Source organism: Salminus brasiliensis, chromosome 10, assembly GCF_030463535.1.
Source record: "Salminus brasiliensis chromosome 10, fSalBra1.hap2, whole genome shotgun sequence".
NCBI classification, from domain to species: Eukaryota; Metazoa; Chordata; class Actinopteri; order Characiformes; family Bryconidae; genus Salminus; species Salminus brasiliensis.
The window spans coordinates 2,971,904-2,997,408 of record NC_132887.1 but is presented as its reverse complement, the minus strand read 5'-3'; the positions used below and the strand labels follow the sequence as shown (position 1 = coordinate 2,997,408).

At 40.3% G+C, this 25,505-nt stretch overlaps 1 protein-coding gene and 1 pseudogene across 1 annotated transcript; both read right to left on the bottom strand.

The window, feature by feature from the left end:
• Positions 1-17,530: 17,530 nt before the first annotated feature.
• On the bottom strand, positions 17,531-19,378 carry LOC140564008 (fatty acid-binding protein, brain). The gene is made up of 4 exons (XM_072689004.1): positions 19,212-19,378; positions 18,903-19,075; positions 17,990-18,091; positions 17,531-17,795 (listed from the first exon to the last, which is right to left on the bottom strand). The coding sequence occupies exons 1-4, from the start codon at positions 19,282-19,284 to the stop codon at positions 17,745-17,747; spliced, it is 399 nt and encodes a 132-aa protein (XP_072545105.1). The 5' UTR covers positions 19,285-19,378; the 3' UTR covers positions 17,531-17,744.
• Positions 19,379-21,572: 2,194 nt separating this feature from the next.
• Positions 21,573-22,023, bottom strand: LOC140564639 (fatty acid-binding protein, brain-like; annotated as a pseudogene).
• Between the last annotated feature and the right edge of the window lie 3,482 nt (positions 22,024-25,505).

The window sequence follows — 25,505 nt, the reverse complement described above, 5'->3', positions numbered from 1 at the left end:
TGCTGAAGCTGGATAATCCAGCTTTTCAATCGTTGGAATCTGAGACACTTTGACAAGAACCAAACTGTGAGGTTCCAGACGATGACTGGGTCAGAACCTCTCCAATCATCAATTATCAGGCAGGTCTTGTGTTAGGTTATGTTATGTTCTTGGTGTGCAGTGGTCAGGTGGTCAGTAGCTACCAAAATTGACCTCCAAGGATGGACAACCAGTGAACCGGCGAGAGGGTCATGGGCACCTAAAGGGTCTGCTGCTGTTGTTAGCCTTGGTGCCAGATACCACAGCAGGACACCTTCAGAGGTGTCGTTGAGTCCATGCCTCGACGGGGACCTACACAGCATTAGAAAGGTGGTTTTAATGTTATGGCTGATTGGCGTAGACCTAACTTTCTCGCTGCGTGATTGATGTGTGGAACACATACGTCACAGCTTGAGACCCTGGACGTGATCTTCCCTCTGAATGTCCAGCAATAAGAAGTGTCCTGTTGCGTTGTGTGTGTTTTCCAGAAGATGTCCCGTACTTCCAGTGTTTCTACGTGGATGAGTACGACATGCAGTATCCCTTCTTCCCTTTCTCACCACCCTATTTATGACTGCAGCTATCCAACTGAAGACCAGCTTGATGACACGTTGAGCGACAGCAACAGCGACCGTTAAACTGGTGGCATCTGCTGCTACTGTTGGTCACGGTTGGTGGTTCTCCATCTCCAAACGATGGAGCGTCGAGGAAAGTTAATTTTAACCCTAGATGAGTTTTCGCAGCTGACGCGAGAAACCTGATTCCTGTTCATCTTAAAATAGGTGTCAAATATGTGTCTTTAGTGTCCTGAGGGCACCAGGCCATGGTGTTCCTCACAGTGTTCCTCACAGTGTTCCTCACAGGGTGTACCTGCATTCAGAGCTTCTCTGGAACTGTTAACCCACATGCATTCACATCAGGAACATCTACAGGTTCTACAGAAGCTAAAAAGCTAATTGTTTTTACTGTATGTTTGGAATTTGTACGTCCTAAAAGGAAAGGAATCACAGTGTGTGTGTCCATGAAAGCTCTGACAGGTGAAAGACAAGGTTTCACAAGTAGGCCGACGTTTTGATAAGGTGCTGATTTGAAGCCTTCCACTGTTTTCTGTCAAGACATCATCAAAATGACGCATGAGGAGGGGTTTCCTACATAATCCTGTTAAAAACTGGTGTGACATCAGTGATTTAATGGATCATGTGGCTGAATATGTGTTAAAATTATATATTTACATTGTAGGAACAGATTCTTGAGCTGTTCATGTTGCTCTTCAGTGCAGAACGTCCCTTCCATGGGGGTCACTGCACCAGCTGAAGAGCTGAAGACTGAACACTGCTCCAATCATCTCTGTTCTAGGATCAATTTACGTGTTTTTTGTTTAATATATACTGATTGAACGGTCAGTACGTACTGATGGCATGATGGATTTGAAGGGGAGTTCCACAGATTTCTCAAAATTCGTGCAGGAAGATGTAAATATGTAAATAAAGTCATGAGTTATGAGTGGTTTGACTGGTTTGATTACCAAGTCAGAATTGATCACAGTGGTGGCGAATGGAACCAGTAGTCTAAAAGCCTCTGAAAGCTCCCTCAATGAAGGCCATTACACCAAATGTCTAGAAAGACACTGATTCACTGAGTTTTATGATGTAGGTTTAGCCTGAAACATCATTTTTAAATATGCATAGGGTGTTGTGAGGCAAAATAGCCCCCCCCATGACATTTTTTAAGATTTGCCACTACATTACATCTGTTTTCATCATCACCGTTTCATATCAAATTTAGAAGACCCCTGTAGATTCACTGATGGGGTTGGAAGGTACAATAAAAGGCCATATTTGTTTAACATTAGCTAAAAAAAAATACTTCATTTAGAAGCAAGTGACTCAATTGGGTTTCTTTATTTAACCTCATAAATAAATATATATTTTTATTTATGATTTTTTGTTTGTGTTAAAAATGAACCCTAATGTATTTAATTTAATTTAATTTAATTAATTCCTTATTCCTTATTTTTTTACATGTAATAGAGAGTCTAAAGAACATTCACTTAATGTAAATATATATTTAAATATATATGATATATTTATATAATAATAATATTTGTAAAAATATGAAATTAAAAAAGTAAGAATATAATATATATATATTATATTATATTATTTTTTAATATTCTAACATTTTTTAATTTCATATTTTAACAAATATTACAAACATAGTTATTCATGTACTGAAAGTGGTTCTTCTACAGCATCGCTCAAAGAACCATTTGAAGCATCCTTATTTTTAAGGGTGGACTTCTCTATTTAGGTAGAAAACACACTTAGCAATCTCAGAATAGTTCACAGTGGTGGCAAATGAAACCAGTAGTCTAAAGCAGAGTTGAAAACCTCTAAAATGTCTATAAATACACTGATTTATGAGAATTTCCCCCCTGTGGGACTAATAAAGGATTCTCTTATCTTATCTTATCTTATTTCCCAGAGTTTTATGATGTAGGTTTAGCCTGAAGCATCATTTCTAAATATGTGTAGGGTGTTGTGAGGCAAAATAGCCCCCCCAAATTTTTTTGTCAAGATTTGCCACTACATTACATCTGTTTTCATCATCATCATTTCATATCAAAAGACCCCTTTAAGTTCACTGGTGGGTTTGAATGGTACAATAAAAGGCCATATTTGCGTTGTAGTCATGAAGCTTGGCTCCATTTATCACCACTGTGAAGAAATGACTGTTTACATCTCAACCACTGAATCATGCAGATCATTGGACAGTTGTTGGACTATCGCTCAGATCTCTTCATTAAAGCAAATTTCACTATTACAATTAAATACATCTGTACTCTCAGAGCTTCTCAGTGTAGAAGTGCTGACCTGGGATCAGAGCTCCGACTTATGACCTTGCCACAGGAACAGATCCAGATCCCAGTACAGCCCTCCCACTCTGAGAAGCTTGAGGAAGCTTGAGGAACCTTTCCTCACCGTCCAGCAGCTGAGCACAGAGAGTAAATCAGCTCAAGCCAAGAAACTGTTGGAGAGAGATATTAGATTTGTCCGGTTTGAGCCTGGCTTTAATCGTCTGCTCAGCCGTAGACTGATTACGAGGAATGAGGACGTGGCCAGAACAAGACTCGCATCGCTTTGAGTCTGAGGTCTTAACCTACCACTGACTCCTCCTACCCTGCTTTGACCAAACTTTCGTTTTCATTATTTTTTATCTGAAGTGAAAGACGATTGCAGTGAGGGGGAGCATGGAGGTGATGCTGTGATGTAATCTTACTTTTACCATCTTTTACTTTTTTACTGCGGTTTTTACCAACTATAAACAAGAGAAAGTGAGTGAAGCCTTTGGAATTTGGATTTCTGTGTTTATTACTACTAAAATGTGGTCTGATCATTGTCTGATCAAGTCACAATTATGAAAAAACACAGTCTAAATACAACCTAAAGTTGTGCGTTGTGCTTGGCATGTCTTTTAGCGAGCTCACTGAGTGAACATTCAGAGTGCAGGCTAGAAAAAGTAAGTGAACATTTTAGTTAAGGAGATGGTATTGGAAATGTGGGTTTTTCAGGGTCTTTGAGTCAGACAAAGCCTATAACTGTCAAATCTGTTCCCCTCAAGAACGATCAGACAGTGTAAACATGGGGTCTGACCGTGGACTGATGTACTTTCAGGTCTTCAGCAATGCTTCCGTAGCCTTTTCCAGCTCATAGACTGGGTGATAAAGCTGTTTAGAGTTTAAAGGGACAGTGAGATAAAGATGAATATATAAATGTAATTATTAAAAAAAATATTATTCACTTCTGCGCTGATATTGCAGGGAATAATTAACCATTAGAAAGGATTCCAGTGTAATAAATTGTTTAATAAATGTGTTGGTTTTATCAATTGACTTTTTACTATTTATGAAGAATTACAACAGCTTTCTCCAAACCAGCAACTTTACAGTAAAGGAAAACCTTTCATATGTAATATTTAATATATTTAATATTGTGTAATAATGTGATGGACTGATGTACTTTCAGGTCTTCAGCAAAGCTTTTGTAGCCTTTTCCAGCTTTATATGTCTATAACACCTCTTCCGGGGTCTTCTGAAAGGTCTTTGAAACACCCAATCGCCAATGACCTGTTGGAGACATTAACACAGAGAGTCACTTACGTTTTCTAGCCTGCACTGTGGACGTCAACTCAGTGTGCTCAATTAAAGATAACAGTGCAGCTGCTGGAGTTTATTTTATTACTGCAGAAATCCAGCTATTTCCAACGGTGCACTTACACCTTCTTACACATACTTACACATACATATATTCATATTATATAATATAGAAATATGAAACAGTATGAATATTACTTTTATATTTTTATATAAGTCTGCTTTTCTTTTACAGCTATATACATACAGCTATATACATACATATATAAAAAATGATACATTTATACACACTCTTATTCATACACTTTCATATGTGTATAACATTGAAATATGAAAGTGTAAGAATGACTTTTATGATTTTTCTATAAATACGTCTTTTCTTTTACTACTATATACATAAAGCTATATTCATATATGTATAGTATATAATATATGCATATGAAAGACTATGAATATGATTTTTTAATGTCTGTTAAGTGAAATACTTTTTTTTTATAGTTTATGGCAACTAATAATGATGACTGGCACCTAATACTAATAATGATGAAGATAATTATTAATTGACTATATATATATATATATATATATATATATATATATATATATATATACAATTACAATTTTTTTTTTGGGGGGGGGGGGGGGGGGCTTATTGGCAGACATTGTGTTCAGTGTGAACATTGTTCCAGGACAGCTGTAAACTCCCTGGGGTTTGTCACGGCTATTCCCTTTAGCCTGAACTGTTTACATGACTTTGTCCAGAATGTCACATTTGGTGACTTAACTGATCCTGCGTTGCTCGTAAATGTTGGATATTTACACTTCCAGAGTGTGTGTCCTAACACAGCATTCTGTGCAGGAACGGATCTGACGGAAAAGCTCAGTGTTTATTTAAATGAGCTGCAGGCTGGAACAGAAGTGTGAGAAGAGGCCGTGGTGGTGTTTAGAACCGGGCTTGGTCAGTATCACCAGCTCGGCCCTTTAAAGGCTACAGCACAGCCACAGGCCTGCATACAGACTCTAGAACTGACTCATAACCGGCCTGTTTCAGGAGAAATGCATGATGGGTGTTTTCTGCTTATGAAGATGAATAGTTTTGTGTAGTTTAATGCGTCTGAGCTCACAGACTGGGTGATTAAGCTGTTTAGAGTTTTAAGGAACAGTGAGATAAAGATGAATATGAATAATTAAATAATAATAAAAAAATATTCTTCACCTCTGTCATGATATTTTAGTACAAAATTAATAATTATAGCCAATTAATTATTATTAATAATGAATTAATCCTTCCCTAAAAGGATTCCAGTGTAATAAATGTGTTGAATTTATCAATTGACTTTTTACTATGTATGAAAATAGTTAAGAATAGAATTACAACAGCTTTCTCCAAACCCTCAACTTTACAATAGAAGGAAAACCTGTCATACGTATTATTATTATTATTATATTTAACATATTTAATATTAAATAGGAAGAAAATGTAGACCTGGACCATTTCTACATGACCTTTGACCTACACAGCGCGAAGTGACGCTGCTGTACTTTAATGATGTCAAAGTAATAAAAACATTACAATACACTCTATGTCCAGAAGTTTGTAGACGCCTGCTTTTACAGAGACATCAAGGGTAGTTTGTTTTCCTTTGCTGCAGCAACAGCCTCTACTCCTCTGTAAAGGCTCTAGATTATTTTTTGACACACTGCTGTGAGGATTTGATGGCATTTAGCCATGAGAGCATTAGTAACAGATCAGTCAGAGAAGAATTCAGAGGGATTGACTGGAGCTCCAGCACTCTAGAGAAGTCTAAGGCCCAGTGCTCCCAGTGCTGTGGGGCGTTATAGGCCTCTGTCAACTGGATGGCATTGGGCATGGTGACTGTTGGCAATGCTTTTCTATGGTGATTAAATGCCAGTCATGTCAGTAATGGTAAAGTGTTCAACTCATTCATTAACAGGAGTGTCTGGATACTTTTGTACGTGTAGCGTATCTGTTAAACTGTAAATCACCTTTCTTGATCTAATTAGACGGCTGTCTAGGATGTGTGTGTGTGTGTGTGTGTATATACATAGCCCTTATAGTCCTAAAACTGTAAGAAACTGTAAATTCTGCTTGATTTCTGCCTTCAATAAATATTCATCAATGCAGCTGATCTGAATTTGGCTGTTGTGTTGTTTTTACATTGTGTCAGAATTTCATGACGAATGGACCAATAGAAATGCTCCAAAATGACCTGAAATAACAGCTTTTTTCATTGACTTCCATTGAATTTATGGATGGTTTAATGGTTTTTGAGTAACTGTGGTGATATATAATACACAATTTACACCCGCCGATAGAATTAGGCCATAAATTGGAAAATTTGTTTTAAACACTGGGGTTTCAGAATCGGGGTCCTGCACCTCCAACCAGGACCTAACACACCCCCTTCAGCTGACCAGGAACCTCTGAAGGCAGTAGTTAGCTAGAACAGTTGGGGTTAATGAAGGTTCAGTCTAAAGTCTTTAGGAGAGGCAGGCAGATCGGTCTAAAGGTTGGCAAGCCAGCATGTAACAAGCCTATTTCAGCAGAAGGGGGCAGTGTAGGACTGCACATACACCAGAACAGAGTAGAGGGTTTCCAGCAGGCCTCGCTTTCAACCTCTCTGCAGTTTTAATATTAAAACCATTACAAACATTGTATTACTAAAATCAGCTTAACTGAACTGAACTTATAAAAGCACTGCCTGTCTGTATGAGTGGACAGGAGGACCAGTGACCACTGCTGAGGTCTTTAACTCGGCCCATTGGTATGCACTGCAGGGAGGGTGAATGGGTCAGGCTCTGCAAATAGTCTCACAATCTATAAAGAAAAGCTCTGATTAATAAGTACAGAACTAAAGCTGAACACACATGCAGGTTCATACACAGTGACAATGTGCTGGAAAATAGACTAAACTCATCTGCAGAGAGATTATAGATTAATAGATTATAGATTTTCATTTCATTTTAATATTGTACTGCAAAAAGAGAATACAATTAATATTACATTACACACCAACATGCAAGTGAACTGGGTTTTATACACACACACACACACACACACACACACAGGGTTAAACTCAGCTAAATTGCTTGTTACAACATTACGTAAGTGTGTTGGGGTTGAACCGAGGCCGTTAGTAGCAGTAATGCTGTGATACTGTGGGTAAGTCCTGGTATTTCTGCAGCACTTCCAAACACAAGCCCACAGGTTCTTTACAGCGAGACTCAAAACTAAATTCAGCTGAAAATGAAGAACTTTCACATAAAACTGAGAGAACAGAACACACACTTCTGCTCTCTGAAACTTTAATAAACTTTTAAAGAAGAGCAATGACTTATATGATGAATAAAATGAAAAAGATATTTATTATGTTTAAATAAGCATTAAATAATTGCATTTAATAATTGTAATTATTATTGTTAATGAATCATAATAATCTAAAAGAAATAAAATATTAATAACAAAAATTTCAATATCATGAAAACATTATTTTATTATTTCAATAAATAATACTATTAGATTAGTGTGTTAAAAAAATAAAATTAAAGACATATGTTTATTATTACTATTATTAATAATAATAATAATAATAACAACAACAACAATAATAATAATGATAATACATTATTACAAATAATTAAATAATTAAACATTAATACAAATAAAGAAGTGTATTTATTAATGATAATTTTAAATACAAATAAAAAAATATATTATTACATAAGTGTGTTAAAAAAATTAAAATAAACATTGTGTTTTATTAATAATATGAATAATAATAATGACAATAATAAACAAGTGTGTTTAATAATAATACTATTACATAAGTGTGTTTAAAAATAATATTATATTATATATGTGTTTAACAACAACAACAACAACAACAATAATAATAATAATAAATATATGTGTTTAATATGCTCAGTCAGTTTCTTTTAGTTATACAACATGCATTATTATTATTATTATTATTATTATTGATCCTGGTAGTAGTAGTAAAAAGACCCCACATCTCAAGAGAAGCTGCCTCTAAGAAAAGCCCTGGGTGCTGCATTGTGATAATCAGTGGTTAAAGTCTGTAGGAACAGGTTCCTTCTGCTCACTTCCACATTTCCATTTACTCCAGCACCTTTCTGCTTCAGCAGTGTCTGACACGTTCACTCCTACTCCAGTCCGTCAGCCAGGAAACTCCTCTACTCTGGAGCTGCAGTGTTTTCTTTTACACCAAGAGAGAAGAACACACCTCAGTTCCTGAGCTCAGAGAAGCTGGATGGACTCAGAAGCTCCACTGCAGCTCTGGATGTTAGCTCAGAACCTCAGTAGGTCAAATGTGTTAAAAATAACAAGATCCGTGAGAACTTTTAGAGGTTCTTCGATTAAAACCTTTGGAAGAACGTCTTAAGGTACTTAAGGAACTTTCAGAGAACCCTTTTCTTTAAAAACAACTTTTATAGTTTACAAGTATATAAGTATTTTAAAGCCCCACTAAGAGGTTCTTCCACAGTTTCAAGTTGAAGAACCTCCAAAAGTTCCTCTCTGGTCTCAGACTGAAGCTTTTTTTTTTTTTGGAAAGATACAGTACTTGAGGAAGGTTCTTCACTTTGAATGTGTTGGATGAATCTCTTCAGGTGCTTTAATGAACCTTTAGAGAACCTTTTTCTTTTAAAAAAACTTTCTTAAATGTTTCTTAAAAGAACTTATGAGGTTCTTCCATAGGTTTAAATCGAAGAACCTTCAAAAGTTCCTCTCTGGTCTCCAACTGAAGACAACTTTTTTTTGGAAAGACACAGTACTTTTGCTTTTACTGCTGGGTTCTTCAATTAAAACTTTCAGAGAACCTTTTTCTTTAAGCTCTTTTATGGTTCCTTAAGGTCTTTTAAGCACCCTAAGAGGTTCTTCCACAGTTTCAAATAGAACAACCTCCAAATGTTCCTCTCTGGTCTTCTATTAACGCTTTTTTTTGGAAAGATACAATACTTGAGAAAGGTTCTTCAATTTGATGTGTTGGATGAATCTCTTGAGGTGCTTTAAGGAACCTTTAGAGAACCTTTTTCTTTTAAAAAACATTCTTAAATGTTTCTTAAAACAACTTATGAGGTTCTTCCACAGTTTCAAATAGAACAACCTCCAAAAGCTCCTCTCTGGTCTCCAACTGAAGCTTTTTTTTTTGGAAAGATACAGTACTTTTGCTTTCACTACTGTCCCTGTTCCACTGCAGGACAACCTCAGTTCCTGAGCTCAGAGAAGCTGGATGGACTCAGAAGCTCCACTGCAGCTCTGCAGCTCGTTCCTCAGAACCTCAGTAGTAGTTTTGGATCTGCTACACTGTTAAAAGGACAAGATCCTTGATGAAGGTTCTTCAGGTTGAATCTGTTGGAGGAACCTCTTGAGGTGCTTGAAATGAACCTTAAGAACTCTAATCTAGAGAAGCTAGATTAGACCACACTTTTTGAGAAGGTGAGTGGACTCTGAGAAGCTCCACTGCAGCTCTGGAAGTTCCTCAGAACCTCAGTAGTTTTCAAGCTGCTGCACTATTAAAAGGACAAGATCCTTGAGGAAGGTTCTTCAGGTTGAATGTGTCGGAGGAACCTTTTGAGGTGCTGGAAAGAAACCTTAAGAACTCTAATCTAGAGTGTTACACACTTTTTTGAGAAACTGGTGGACTCAGAACAAAGATTTGTTACAAGTTCTAGACTTTGCTCTGTACTTCAGATGGTACTTTTGTTCTTCTACTCCAGAATGATACAGTACTTTTTCTGGAGGCTGGGGTTAGGCTGGTTTTCACACCCCAGGTTTTTACTACTAAGTGTGACAGTGTGTGAATGTAGCGCTGTGAAACAACGGCGTTCCTATTACATCATTATCATTATGTCATTAATCACTGTGGGGTTTGATGTAGTAATAAGTGCCACTACACTGAAGCCTCTCCCATCGGTCCCATTGGTGGGCACCATTGTGGTCCTGGACCGCTGCCTGATTACAATCTGCCCATTGTCCACTGAAATATTTCCCCTTCGCTGTTAGTAGTTCCCATGGCGAGCACGGAGGAGGCTCCCGTCTTTCCCAGACCTTCGCTGCCTCTTTTCTTTTCACACAGAACAAAAGGCCTCGTTCCTTTCATGATACTTGGCAAGGGCATCATCTGACAGTGATGTCACTCTAACGCTTCAAGGCCATTGGACGGCAGGGAACGGGCTACTCTCAGTCCATAAAGACCAGCCAAAATCGGCTTAAAGTTAGACCTGGATCTCAGCGGGATGCTACAATGGGGGGGAGGAGAGCAATTTGAGCATTCATGCTGGGTGACAAACTGCTACAGAAGCCAGAAAGCCTCAGAGGGGCCAAAAATAGGAGTTACTCGAGTTACTCAGACTGCAGAAAATGCCAGAAAACAAGTAAATATGCAGCTCAAAGCTGTGAAAGAATTGGTAGGACCAAGTGCATGAATGCATGGCACAAGACATGCGTTAAGAGAGGAATGGTTGAAGCTTGGGAAGCACTTCCTAATGACGGTTAGCATGCAGAGACCACACATTCAACTCTAAAGACACATCAGGCCACTGGAGTCTCAAAAAACCCAGGCGACAACAGAGATTACATAACAGCTCAGACGAAAGGTGTCCCTGCAAATGCATGCATGCATCTCCTCTGCAACGAATGAAGTCCGATAAAACAGCGGTAATCGGACTGACAGGTTCGTACGAGGAACCCCGATGAACCACTTGAACGGCATCATTATGTGCAGTTAGTGGATCCGCCTGCATACGGCAGCCTACATTCGGTCAGAGGTGAACGCAGAAGACAATAGCCGATTAGTTTCCACTCCAATTACGGCGCTTTTGTGGGAGAATTAGTCCATTCACAGACCGCCTGCTGTGTGACTGCACGCTGAATGGTCACCGGGGGCCATCTTTAATGTACACTTTTAATGAAACTTTTGGTTTCCTCAAAGCACAGTTTCCACACTTTCAAACTGAAGAAGAAGAACCTCCAGATGTTCCTCAAGGAGCTTATACTTTTAACAGTGGACGAGAGCTTTGAGCAGTAACAGCATCTCCAGCTTAGGGCTTCGGCCTAGCATCGGGCCCCTGATATACCATACAGACACCCAATGAATTCTCAATTTTTCGAGTGTACTCCAGCTTCAGGGGCAGCTTCACATGAACACATGGTTGGCCGAATCAATCGAATGATGCTCTACGTAATGATGCCAGGGATTATGAGATTACCTTCGGCCGTAGGCGAGTTCCCTCATGGCAAGCGCATGCCTTGGAAAGGCTACTGTAGGTCATTCCCTTCAACCGAGCATGACATACAGTTTATAGGTAGACAGACAGACAGATACTGTAGGCAGAGAGATCCCACAAAAGCTTTAAATACTGTCAGAGGTTCAAATATATAAAAGCAGCATTTATTGTAGATGGTTCTTTAGAGAACCTTAAAATAAAAAGGTTCTATATGGCGCCCAATCTGGTTCCTCTATTTTTAAAAGTATGTGGACACCTGCTCATTCATGATTTCTGCTAAAATCAAGGGTATTAAAAAGGGTTTATCCAGCTTTTGTTGGACTAACTGTTTCTAATGACCAGGGAAGAAGGCTTTCTATTAGATTTTGGAGGGGCATTGCTGTGAGGAGTTACTGAGGTCTGGATGTTGAGTGATGGAATCATCCCCATTCCAAAGTATTGATTGGAGCTCCACCATCTATCATTCCAGAGAACACAGTTTTTCCACTGTTCCACAGCTCAATGCAGGGGGGCTTTAGACCCCTCTACTAGCCCACGCCTTGCATTAGGCAGCATGGTGCCAGTAGATGCAAGTTCATCTGCTCCAGAGAGTCCTATTGTATTGGCAGTACTTCTCTACAGGGACTAGACAAGCTGTGTATGTGTGTGCATTTGCACACCTGTGTCAGCAAGGAGTGCAGGTTAAAGTAGCTGAATGATATTCATTGGAAGGGGTGTCCGCAAACATTTGGACCCCTTGTAGAACCCTTTTTGCTTAGAGTGTAGAGAGGTTGATTGGGCTGTAGGGAGGTGAGTAGGTAGGCAGAGTGCTTCAAGTTCTCAATTAGATAATAAGAACAATTAAACAAATTAAATTTAATTACGATTCCAAATCTTTGCCAGAACAAATACATGAAGCCTCTTGAGGCTTGAGCAGCCATGTGTGCAACCTTATGCATCTAGTAGCTGGTTAATAGCCCTGCACAACAGGTTGAAGGAATATTGGTATATTCCTCCTTACAAGCCATATTGTTGCAGATGTAATTATGTGCATAGGGTCATTGTCTTGCTGCATGACCCACTTACATTTAAGCTTTAGTTTCCAGACAGGCACTCTGATATTCTCCATCCTGGAGCTGAGGCAGCAAAGCAGCTCCAAACCCTAACTCTGCCACCCCCATGCTTAACAGTTGGGCTGAGGGTCTCATGTTGTAATGCTCATGTTTTTCATTTAAACTAACAAGATGTATACCTGGGTTCTTCTATCTTCCAAGAGGCTTCTTGCTTGTCCATATAGTCCAGAGCAAATATTAGACGATACAAGACAGGCCTGTAGGTCCACAAATGTTCCTTTCTATTAATGTCCTTCACTATGCCCTTGAAGTGATTTTTTCTGGACGATCACTCCTTCAGGGAGTAGCAGTGTTGATGAATGCCTCACAGCCTGGTGAGCTTTGATAATGCTTTTTCTGAGATCCTCAGGAATCTCCTTTGTTCAAGGCATGGCACACTTCCAAAAACCTGTATGTTGAAGAGCAAAGTTTGATGATGAAGACACAAATTTATCTTCTTAAAACATGGTAGGGCATGTTTGACACATCTGACCTCAATTACCCCTGTCTACACACTCCTACGTTTCACATACTCTGATGAAGAAATGTAATGCTCGATGATTGTACTTAATAATACTGTGGAAATTACACTGATTTGTGTTATTAATCTAGTTGCAGTGGTTAGATGAAGATTTCATCCAATTTGGGGTCAAATTTATGTAGAAATTCAAAAAAGTATGCTGAAGAAGTATGCTGAAGGGTTCAGCAACAGACAGACAGACAGACAGACAGACAGAAAGATAGACAGATAGATAGACAGATAGATAGATATACAGATAGATATACAGACAGATAGATAGATAGATAGATAGATAGATAGATAGATTGATATACAGACAAACAGATAGATAGATAGACAGATAGATAGATATACAGATAGATATACAGACAGACAGATAGATAGATAGATAGATAGATAGATAGATAGATAGATAGACAACCTAGAACCCTACATCCAAGCCAATCACTTTACTAGCACTGTTTTTAAAGAGTGCACACATGACAAACACACTCCTCATCTGTTGATTGTCCTGTGTTTTCCTGCTAGTGAGCTGCTGCTACTTTATACTGAAAGATGTCGAGTGAAGGCGCAATAAACAGAGGCGAGACTGTCCTCTCCCAGACTGCCCCTTTCATCTGACTCAATAGTTGATAAAGTTGGCCGACACTAAATGGCCATGGTCTTTTTAAGTCATTTGCCAGTGTGAAAAAAAGCTGCCTGGGGGAAAGAAGTCTATTTAAGCTTTTTCAACACATGATTGAAGCATTTAGCAGAAATGCAAATGAAGGCTTAGATTTAGCCTGTGTGAAAACAGTTCAGTTCAGGACACTGGATCAACCGCCGACAGATAGTTCAGGCTCGGTAATCTGGGGTGTATTTCCTAAATAGCAGTAACCGTCCCACACAGCACAGTGTCATTACTGCTCTACTCCGAATGAACACAACTGATTTTTAAGAAGTTGGCAGTTTCAGAAGGCCGTAGGCTGGGGTGAGTTTGGGCAAAAGCCTTTGGAGAGGTACCAAACACCCCGGACTTGCATGTGCACGCCACACACACTCCTTAACCGACTGAAACACACTTTAGTCTTCAGCATTTCCCTGATTAACCGCTGATGAATAGATAAAGTATGTTTATAGAGACAGTCTGCACAGCGCAGCGAGAGAAGCGCTCCTAATGCACTATGATGATGAAGCAGGAATTGCTGTTACATTGGACATGACTCAGCCTGTTACTTCTGCAGCGATCTTCCCCAGGATTAGAGAGTGACTGTGTTGTAAAGGGATCGCCCACCAGGGCCGGGATCACAGCTGCTCAATCTGAAAAACCAAGCAACCTTTACAGTAAAGTCACATGTGTTTCACATGTGATCACATAAAAATACATTCACATGTAAGCATTGGAATATATTGTGAGTGTGATCACATGTCACAATGTAAATAATTTGATCACAGGTGATGCGAATGTGATGACATAAATATGTGAATAATTTGATCACATGTGATGTGAATGTGATCACATCACAGTGTGAATAACACGATAACTGGTGATGTGAGTGTGATCACATGTCACAATGTGAATAACATGATAACAGGTGATGTAAGTGATCACATGGCATAATGTAAATATCATGATCACATGTGATGTGAGTGTGATCATATGTCGCAATGTAAATAATTTAATCACATGTGATGTGAATGTGATCCCGTCACAATATGATTACAGGTGAAATGAATATGATCACAAAAGATGTTAATGTGATCACATGTCACAATGTAAATAATTTGATCACATGTGATGTGAATGTGATCACATAAATATGTGAATAATATGATCACAGATGATGCGAATGTTATCACATTTCACAATGTGAATAACACACAGTATATCACCACTGATACAGGTGATGTGAATATGATCACAAGTGATGTTAATGTGATAAAACATGAATAATGTGATCTTGGGAATTCATGTGCCGCGACGACCACTCCAGAATCTTCCAGGGCTTCTTCTGAAACCAAGCCTTTTGTAGTCTTTGAGGTATGCTTGGGATCATTGTCCTGTTGGAAGATCCAATGATGCCCAAACTTCAGCTTCCTCACAAAAGACATTTCTTTCTTAGATTTCCTGATCCTTAACTGAACCCATCTTGCCTCCACATGCTTATTCTGTTGTGTGGAGCAGAGGAACCAGAGTGTGGAAGGGCAAGAGGGATTCAAACAAGTACCAGAAACTCCTCATGCCTTCTGTGAGGGCGCTGAAGCTTGGACATCATTGGGCCTTTCAACAGGACAATGATCCTAAGCAGAAATTCTTTGGTTGGGGTTAAAGAGGGTGGTTCCAGCAGCAAACCAAAGAATATTAGTGAACTGGAGGCAACACTGCCCATGAGGAATGGGCTAAGATTCCTCAGCAATGCTGCCAGAAGCTGGTGTCTGGCTGTGCATCACAACGGCAGCAGCTCATAACAGCAGAAGGGTTCTCTACTAAGTACTAAAGACGCTCGTCATGAAGGGGTTGAATCATTCGGAGGCTGTGGTCATCATTAAAAGTAGCATTAGTCTAATAACAGGCACATATTTGTATTTACTGTTCTGTATTTATTGTCTATTGTTCTTGTACCATGTCCTTTATCTAGTAATGCACCAGGGAGTCAGCCTAACAGTAGTTCATTGTACTGTATGGCCCTTTATTAGCATAATGAATTGAAGTACATTGAATTGAATGGGGTTTTGTGTTGAATTGGGAGAAAATGCTGTATTAATTGTGTTGAGCTTGTTTGGTTGGTCGATTGCAAACATATGTATAATATACATGTAATATATATACATCTGTTTTTAGTTTTATCCATGGTTTGAACCCTGTAGCTGCTTCTGAACATTGTGTAAATATTTCTGAATGGATCAACCAATAGAAATGCTCTTATTTTACATTAACATCCATTAAAATCCATCCATTTTAGCCTTCTCCTGTAAAGTCACCATTTTGGAGATACATGTTTTCTATTGGACAGCGATGATATATTCTAAGTAAAAATGTTAAAACTATTTGGGTGCAACAATTTAAACGCATAATTTTTATATGATATGATAGATATGATTGATATGATGCAGTAGCAGTCAAGACATATTTTAATATGTTAATACCTCCAGTTTTAGTTTCTTATAGGGTTCAGCATCATAAAAGTCCTATATTTTATAATAACGTTATTACCCACAAGATAATACAGATGAGGAATGTGTTTTTCACCACTGCTCTTCTTCTTCCTCAGGAGGAGGAAGGGTCTGCCCCTATTAAAATGAATAATTTGCTCCAGTCTGTTAAATGCATAGTTTAATATCTGAGTGTATTAAATTGAGATGATCTATTTAAAGGCACTAAAGGTATATTTGCAGTCATTTATAGTTAAAAGTACAAAATCCTAAAGGAATTTCTTAAGGTGCTTTGAGGAACCTTTTAGAAGACTCCAAAGGTTCCTCAAGGATCTTGTCCCTGTAACAGTGTCCATCCAGCCTTAGTTTAGCTATATTTCCACATAGTAACAGGGTTTAGGTTTAGTCAGCCTCTGGGCACAACCCTTGCAGTGTGTATCAGCAGAGGGAGGCCAAAATTCTGCCACACAGTAACAGTTGATTGGATACGGCCTTCATCAAGAAGAAGGCCAAACGTTTTTTCTGCTGGCATCAAAAGAATGGTGGGTGTCCCGAATGGCTGTGAAACCAAAATGCTATTGATTGTGTGACTGACAAAAAATCTACAGTATGTGGTGGTGGTGGTTCTCCATCACTGTGTTCATCATTAGAACATCTCCAAAGTTCTCCTCTCTCATGGAGTCTAGTGTTATTTAGAGTTCTCCTCAGATCAACACCTGGTTTGGTGGTTAATCAGGGCTTAATGATGGTAAATCACTTTCTTTCTGCTGCTGCTGATGGAGTTGAACACATCCTCCATGCTGTGCTGGCTGGACTGGGGGGCGTCCAGGAGAAACCTGGAGGAACCGAGCTCTGTTCTTCAGACTAGCTCACCCACAAGATCTCACTACTTTTTTTCTTCAGAATGAGAAGCTCTTGTTTCTCCTTTTTACTGGATTTCTGTTCACCTGCTTTATCTGTTCTGATGAGATCTGGTGCTTCTACTGTAAAACTCTCTTATTGCTGAGAGACTGGAGATAGAATAATGGGATTAGGGGGGTAGAACCTCTGCAGAGTGCTGTACATTACCACTAATTGCCACAGGACTAAGCGCAAAATGTGCTAAATGTGCTAATGTGTGCCAAAGGTTTCCGTAGCCTATCCCTGTATTTCTAATTTTATCAGATCTGGACATGCTGTATCTTAGCTCATATCTCCATGTTAATAACTAAACAGGCCTGTCTGAGATAAGTGAGCCTTAATGTGAATCCATATCAGTGTAACAGTCACACACTCAGAGAAACACATAAAACGTCCTGCCAGATCTGCCAGACAGGCAGGGCAAGAAAGACGCAGAGACGCTGGAGATGTCATCACGTATGTATTTCAGTCAGTTTAACACAAATATCCAGAGATGATTTAAAAAGGAACTCCACAACTCATGCATTTGATATAAAAAGTAGTTAAAAAAGGTGCCCCGCGTATTAAAAAGGGACAGGCTAGTCATAGAATGAACAACAACGCTGCTCTAACGATGTCAAGTTGCCAGGAGTAGACTGAAGCATCGGCCGCCGGGTTCACGTTACGCTTTCTCGTAGGTACGGACTGCCTGGATGCCCTCAAAGGTCAGGGTCTGTGGACAACAGCGGAAAAGGCACAGCGGCGTTAATAATAGCAGTGTTAAAGGCCTCAAACGGGCCATAATGGCATAGATGACACGCTCATATACCTCCATCAGGACCTTCTTCTGACTTGGGATCAGATTCATTGCTAAATAATAAGGATAATAAGAACTTAGGATGTCCAGAAAACGGGAAGCACACTTACCATGACCAGTTTTCCATCCTTGATTTCTCTGACAAACTTGGTCTCTTTCCCGTCCCACTTCTGGATGTGCACGAGTTTGTCTCCGTCCAAGGTTACTGTGGACTGTTATCGGAGAGAACGCACACAGAGCACTGGTTACTGGTTCTGTTCCAGTTAGTTACTGTTTGACAGTAAAGCAAAGGTTGCCTCGCCAATCTTAACGAACCACACTGTTCAAAATAAAGGTGCTACTAGTGATGCCATAGAAGAACCTTCTTTAGTTGTATAAAGACAATGTGTGAGGAACCTTTTAGATGGTTAAAGAAGTGGATATCAAGGTTCTTCACATACAAATGGTTCCTAATGCAGCCAAAACCAAAGAACCCTTTGTAGCACCTTTATTTTTAAGAGTTTATGCGCTAGGCTTGACGTTTGCTGGTGTATCCAGTGTAATGAATGCACAAACATAGAGAGAAGACATTGTGGTGATTTCAGAGAGTGTGCAGCCCAATGCATGACGATGAACATCTTTAATCTACTGGAATAATACAGTGATTAAATGTGCATTAATAACATTATTGCATTACGTCAACATACTGGCTGTTACTGTTCTCAGTAAACATCAAATTGCTAGAAAACCTGTGAAATCACTTATATCCTCTACATTCACGGCAAAATGTGCTATACTGTAGTGTATGGCCTCTAAAATCTGTAAAATAAAACTGGAATAAAGGAAAATGGACATTAATTCGGGATGCATTTTGCAGCGAATCACTTCAAATATACTGTATTTCTACTGTATCTGTACATGCAAACTATCCACATGTGGGCATCACTGCTTTCTTGGAAGTATTCCAGACTACACCCAGCATAGCAGGCATATATCAGTGACCATCAGCGTTTCCAATAATGCGGCCAGGAAAAGTGCACAAACCTTAACGTTCCTGTCATCCGCGGTGGTCTCGTCGAACTCCTCTCCCAGCTTGAAGGAGATCTCGGTGTTCTTGAAGGTGCTCAGTGTTTTGACCACAACCTTGTCTCCTTCTTGGCTGATGACGATGGTGGGCTTGGTGACATTGCCCACCTGCCTGGTGGCGAAGCCAACACCTGTCAGAATGACCACAGCAGGGTTGAGTCACTGCAGAACGTGCTGATACTGTGTGTTAGCAGTGGGTCAGTCAACGTCAACATCAAAGAGACTGTCCAGCACTTTTTTTTCTTTTTTTTTTTTGATGTTACTCACCCAAAGCTTTCATGTACTCATCAAAGTTCTGGCTGTCTACGAGTTTCCAGGTGGCGCAGAAGGAGTCAACCATGTTGAGAGCTGAAGGTGGACGGTCCAGGCAGCGGAATATAAGGTACAGGAGAGATTCCCTTCTGCTTTCCTCACAGACACTACACTGCACCGTCCCACCGAATTAATAGGCCAGAGGAGGCGGGGGCACACGCCGTCTGTCCTGATTGGACGGTCTGAGGGCTTTTGTGGGCTGGGATTGGCTCAGATGAATGGCGAGAACTGGTACTGTAATTTCAAGAGTTTAATCCAATAACGGATTGGCACAGTAGCCCATTTAACCAGCTTTAATGACCAGACTAATGCACTGTTCATTTTTACAGCTTGCACTGCATTAAAAATGATATGTTAATATCTGATCTGCAGACATGTGTGGTCCAATAATACGAGCAACATTTGATTAAATCTTTCTGTCATCAAAAAGTGCTTTTTTTTACACACACAGTTAGAAGATAGAAGATATGATAAGAGCAGCCTGCAGGTTCAGGGCGTTTCACACTTCAGACCCTTACACTTCGGACCCTTACATTTAAGGAGGAGGTTCTTGAAGCTGCAGGACACAACAGCTTCTTTCTCCAAAGGCATTTTAAAGGGCCAAAGAGAGGCACCCTGCAGCCAATGGTCCAGTCATTTACACACTAAAGCAGCTCCCCAGAAACATGCAAATGACTGTTGAAACCACCAGTAGCTCTTTTCTGAGACGGACCACGCTGCTGAAATACTAATGACGGTCAGCAGCGGGACTGGTGGTTGATGCCCTCTGCTGGTTGACAGCCTAAAAGAGAGGAGAGGAACCGGCCTCAGAAAAGACGACCTAAACCATGCAGTGCTCGTCTGGGGTAAGATCAGCATAGAACAAACATACATACTATATTTGACAAAAGTATTGGGACACCTGCTTAGTCATTGTTTCTGTATTAAAAAGAGTTGATCCTGCTTTTGTTAGAGTAAATGTCTCTACTATCCAGGGAAGAAGAAGAAGAAGAAAAAGAAGGCTTTCTGCTAGATTTTGGAGCAGCATTGCTGTGTGGATTTGATTGCATTCAGTGACAAGAGAGTTAGCGAGGTCAGGATGTTGGATGATTGATCACCGCCCCACCTCATCATGGAACAATCAATGCTGGGGGGCTTTACAGCCCTTTACAGCCCACGCCTGGCATTGGGCAGCAGCATGGTGCCGATAGGTTCATGATGTTTATCTGCTCCAAAAAAGTCTACAGGGACTAGACAAGCTCTTTATGTGTGTGCATTTGCACATCTGTGTCAGCAGCAATGGGTGCAGCTTAAAGTGGCTGAATGCACTCGTTAGAAGGGGTGTCCACAAACATTTGGAAATTGACAATGGGCTTGTCTGTCAATGTGTTCACAGTGGTGGTGAATGGAATCAGACATCTGAAGAGTTAAATGCCTCCAAAGGGCCCTTCGTACAGAAGAGGGCTGTGAATACACTGCTCGAGGCACTGTTTTACAATAGTTCTGCAACAGTTTGGCCTAAAGCATGCTTTATTTTACAATCCACTCATGATGGAGGGATACATGCAGGGTGCTGTAAGGCCAAATAGTCCCCAAGGAAACCATATTTCTTCACATTCTCCACTATTGTACCATCATCCGCATTGCATATGCCCGTGTAGGAAAAAATTGCTATATCTGTGCTGTAGTCATGGCAACCGACGTCTGGTACCATTCACCACCACTGTTAAGGTCAGGAAGTTTCTCTGCAGTGTTCAGACAGCAAGCATAGTGCAGCTTAACCCCTCAACACTGCAGCAGGTAGGCTTATTACACAGTAACTACTTTTCTTTGGAAATAATAGGTTGTAATAACACTTTCAGCCTGCTGGTGGGGCTATAGGCTGTTTAAGGGGTTAAAGTGAATTGTGTCAGGATTGTGTAGAGTTAGGATTCTTACCCAAGCCCTGTTATTGGTGTAGAGTGGTGAACTTGGCTGGCTGAGGAATCCAACTGAGGGAGGGCCTTCTTCTTCCTGCATGTACTGTCTTGCTCCGCCCCAGACAGGTCTGACCAATAAACAGAGAGGACGTTCTCACATGGTTTGTTGTGGTGAATTTTGGTGCACTTGGATTTTTCCATGTGTGAAAACAAACCAAACCAAGAGGAAACCCTCTACGTTTACAAACTCGACCAATAAACTATAGGCCTTTTTCATGACTCTAGCGAACGTTTACTTCACCTTGAGTTCATATCTCTCTCATTCTGAATGGATTTTGCAGAGAAACACTTCAAATATACTGTATTTCTACTGTATCTGTACATTCAAACTATCCACATGTGGGCATCACTGCTTTCTTGGAAGTATTCCAGACTACACCCAGCATAGCAGGCATATATCAGTGTCCATCAGCGTTTCCAATAATGCGGCCAGGAAAAGTGCACAAACCTTAACGTTCCTGTCATCCGCGGTGGTCTCGTCGAACTCCTCTCCCAGCTTGAAGGAGATCTCGGTGTTCTTGAAGGTGCTCAGTGTTTTGACCACAACCTTGTCTCCTTCTTGGCTGATGACGATGGTGGGCTTGGTGACATTGCCCACCTGCCTGGTGGTGAAGCCAACACCTGTCAGAATGACCACAGCAGGGTTGAGTCACTGCAGAACGTGCTGATACTGTGTGTTAGCAGTGGGTCAGTCAACGTCAACATCAAAGAGACTGTCCAGCGCTTTTTTTTCTTTCTTTTTTTTTGATGTTACTCACCCAAAGCTTTCATGCTTTCAGTTTCCAGGTGGCGCAGAAGGAGTCAACCATGTTGAGAGCTGAAGGTGAGCCTCCTCTAGCTAACGTTTACTTCACCTTGAGTTCATATCTCTCTCATTCACTCAGCCTCCGTATTTCTGTCCCTCGGATTCCACTTTTTATAAAAGTAGCCCAGAAAACATGCACCCCGCAACCTGACAAATTTGGCACATGACTACCTTTTGAAACTATGCCTGAAACTAAGGTAGTTGGTGGAGCTCCTCAGTCGAGACTTAGGAGTTTGTGACATGGGAGGCCAAACTGAATCTAAACAGTGTGTGAAGCTCCTGTTTTCTCTCCGAACCGATGTGTTGTCTTGTTTGGGACAGTAGGCAGTGGTGGCTTAGCGGTTAGAGCTCCAGGCTATGATTGAGGACAAGGTTGTGGGTTCAATACCCAGGCTTGGTAAGCTGCCTCAGTTGGGCCTTCGAGCAAGACCCTTCACTCTCTCTGCTCACTGGGTGCTGGAGTTGGTTGCCCACTCTGGGTGTGTGTGTGTGTTTTCACTACCAGTGATCAGTTGCCTTGGCTTGTACTCTTCTTTCCCCACTAGATGTCAGTCATGTCACATTTTTCCGGCAGCTGTTGTACAGCGTTCAAAAGACAGGACACCACAAAACAATGTCAGTATGAGAAACATATCAGTCATCATTTCCTTCTATGGTTCTTAATATTGTTCAGGATTGAATCTGGACTGCGACTGATCAGAGAAACACTGATGTACGAGTAAAGTAAGGAGAATTTGCATGCAGATGAACTCTTCTCATACATGGTGAGGAATTTGGAGAGGAATGCAGAGTGTGAGATAAAGAGTGCTACTATTCTTACTAATGACCTTTCCACTTTTCCAATATTAACCGTATATGGTACTGAATGACCATATGTGACTATGAGGAAGTAAACCATCTCTGATCTGTAGTAATTATGCTCAGTCCCATGGACTTATATGTACTTCCATGTAGCACTGAGATGGATTTGTACGTCTGGAGGAGAGAAGTGAGAGGGATCTGCCGGCTCCTCTGTTCCATTTCTGTCATTCCCATTCATCTCCTGGTCTTCGGATACTGTAGATCACCCCTCTCACTCCTCTCACCCCTCTCACTCCGGAGCTGCAGTGCTTTATTCTACTCCGAATGAGAAGATCCACACAGAGAAGAAGCTGGATGGGCTCAGAAGCTCCACTGCAGCTCTGTGGCAGAGCTTTCACCATGAGATGATGTTCATGAGAAGTTCACGAAGTATTTTTATGTAACATAACAGACCAAAATCGAATCAGAAAAGTCTGTAAATCATGGAAATCACATTCCTTTCAAACGTGGTTCGGTATCTCTAAACATCTTGTAAGTATGAGGAGAAAGCCATGTGATTACGCTGAGGGCCTGAATGGCTAGAGGCTGAATAAAGCCCAGTGTTTCCGCAGACGTTTACCATCAACCACAGGAAGGATGAAGAAGGCCTTTGTCAGAGTCAACAGGAAGAGGTCTGGGAGCGCCTTTGGGAATTCTGTGTCAGTTACTGGGGAAACTGCATGCGTTTACCATATAAGATGACGCAGTTGTTTATTATTCTGTCACATACAGCAGAATAGAGAAGGGTCGGCCCACAAATCTCCAGCTTATTGAGCCTCTCGCTCATATTTACGGACAGGACGTTGTGGTCGTTAATGTACGGGGCTAAAATATGGCCCATCCAGTTAAGTTTGACACTCCAATCCCACTATTTATACACTCACTCGCTGCTGTGTGTACCGAGCACGCCGAGAAACAGGCCGTGCTGTTTCCAATTAAGCTTCCAGTCGGAGTGGTATGTCCGGCTGCCTGAGATTTAAAGGCTGCCAAAAAGGTCCGAGAGACTGGCTACCATTACACACACGTAATACAGCCTAGATGTGAGGTTTTGACTAAAAAAAATAAATAAATAACACTCGAGTGCTTACACAGGCCTGATTACAGGACAGTATTTGAAGTATGTGAAGTTACACTACATGGACAAAAGTATTGGGACACCTGCTCTGTCATGGTTTTTGGCATTAAAAAGAGTGTTTATCCAGAGCTACTTGAGATGCAGGGTCAGCAATCATCAGTCACATAAATATCTATTATTTATTTTAATTGAAATAATTTTACTTTAAAATAAAGTAATAAAATAAATATACACTAACGCCCTTGTCGCTGAAGGCAATCACATCCTCACAGCAATGTTCTGCTCCAAACTCCAGTAAAAAGTCTTCTTCCCAGGACAGTGGAGACAGTTACTCCAACTAGTTCTCAAGCACACAATCATTCAATCATGCTTTCAAAATGTTGATTTTTATCTTAATCAGCATCAAGCTCATGCATCCACATACACACACCTTCACTCAGCCACACACACCACACACACATGTCGCTAGACAGGCTGACCTTTAACTGCCCCCTGGCCTCATAATGGTGGTCCAGGTGTCTGCTCTTCCTCACTGTCACTGTAATAGATATTCTTCTGTACACACTCATGCACACACACAAACACACACACACACACACACACACACATACACACACTCACACACTCATATATATATGAAATTGAGAGGTCAGGTAAAGGTCAGCCAGTCAAGCGACCAGTGGTGTGGTGTGTGTGTAGATGAGTGATGCTGTGTGTGTGTGTGTGTGTGTGTGTGTGTGTGTGTGTTTGTGTGGATGCATGAACTTGATGTTGGAAACCATAGGAGAGGTTGATTTTATTGATTGCTATTTGAACAGGGACCCTATATTCATTATTCAATATTCATTCAATATTCAATATTTAATATTTAATAATCAATATTTAATATTCATGCCTTAAAGGTTTAAGAGTTACTGTTCCTCTACTGTTGATGACGTCGCAAAAGCTGCGCGGTGACGTGCAAACGTAGAGAACCAGAGTCCGCGTGCGACGTAACCAAGACAACGCACAAACCAAAACATTCTGAAGAGCCGCGAGCTACTCTGAGACCCACTACTTTAAAAGGGCCCGAAGACAGGACCGGCTCGGCACCTACCTTTAGCCCAGTGGGGAAGGTGTTGGACCTGGAGGATGATAGACTGGTCAGGCATGGGTTCGAGACTCGCCACTGACTGCACTGAATGGTGTGCTGGACTCTGCATAGTTAACATAGGCCCTCTGTCTAGCAGATCTTAGTATAGGTAGATCAGTCATTAACAGTGCGTCTCATCAGACTCCAACCAGCACCTCAGCTAAGGGTGGGTCAAAGCTTTTACATTTACCATCAATCATTAATTAATAGTATTACTATTAGTATAATAATAATAATAATAATATTAATAATAATAATTACAACAGTAATCAGCATTATATTTCTTATACTACTGATAACAATATTATGCACTGATTACATTCAGTGCTGTTATTATTAGCAGTAGTAGAAGTTTTAATTATTTTAAATTTTACTATTATTATTATTATTATTATTATTACTATATAATAACAATAATAATCATTATTATTATATTAAT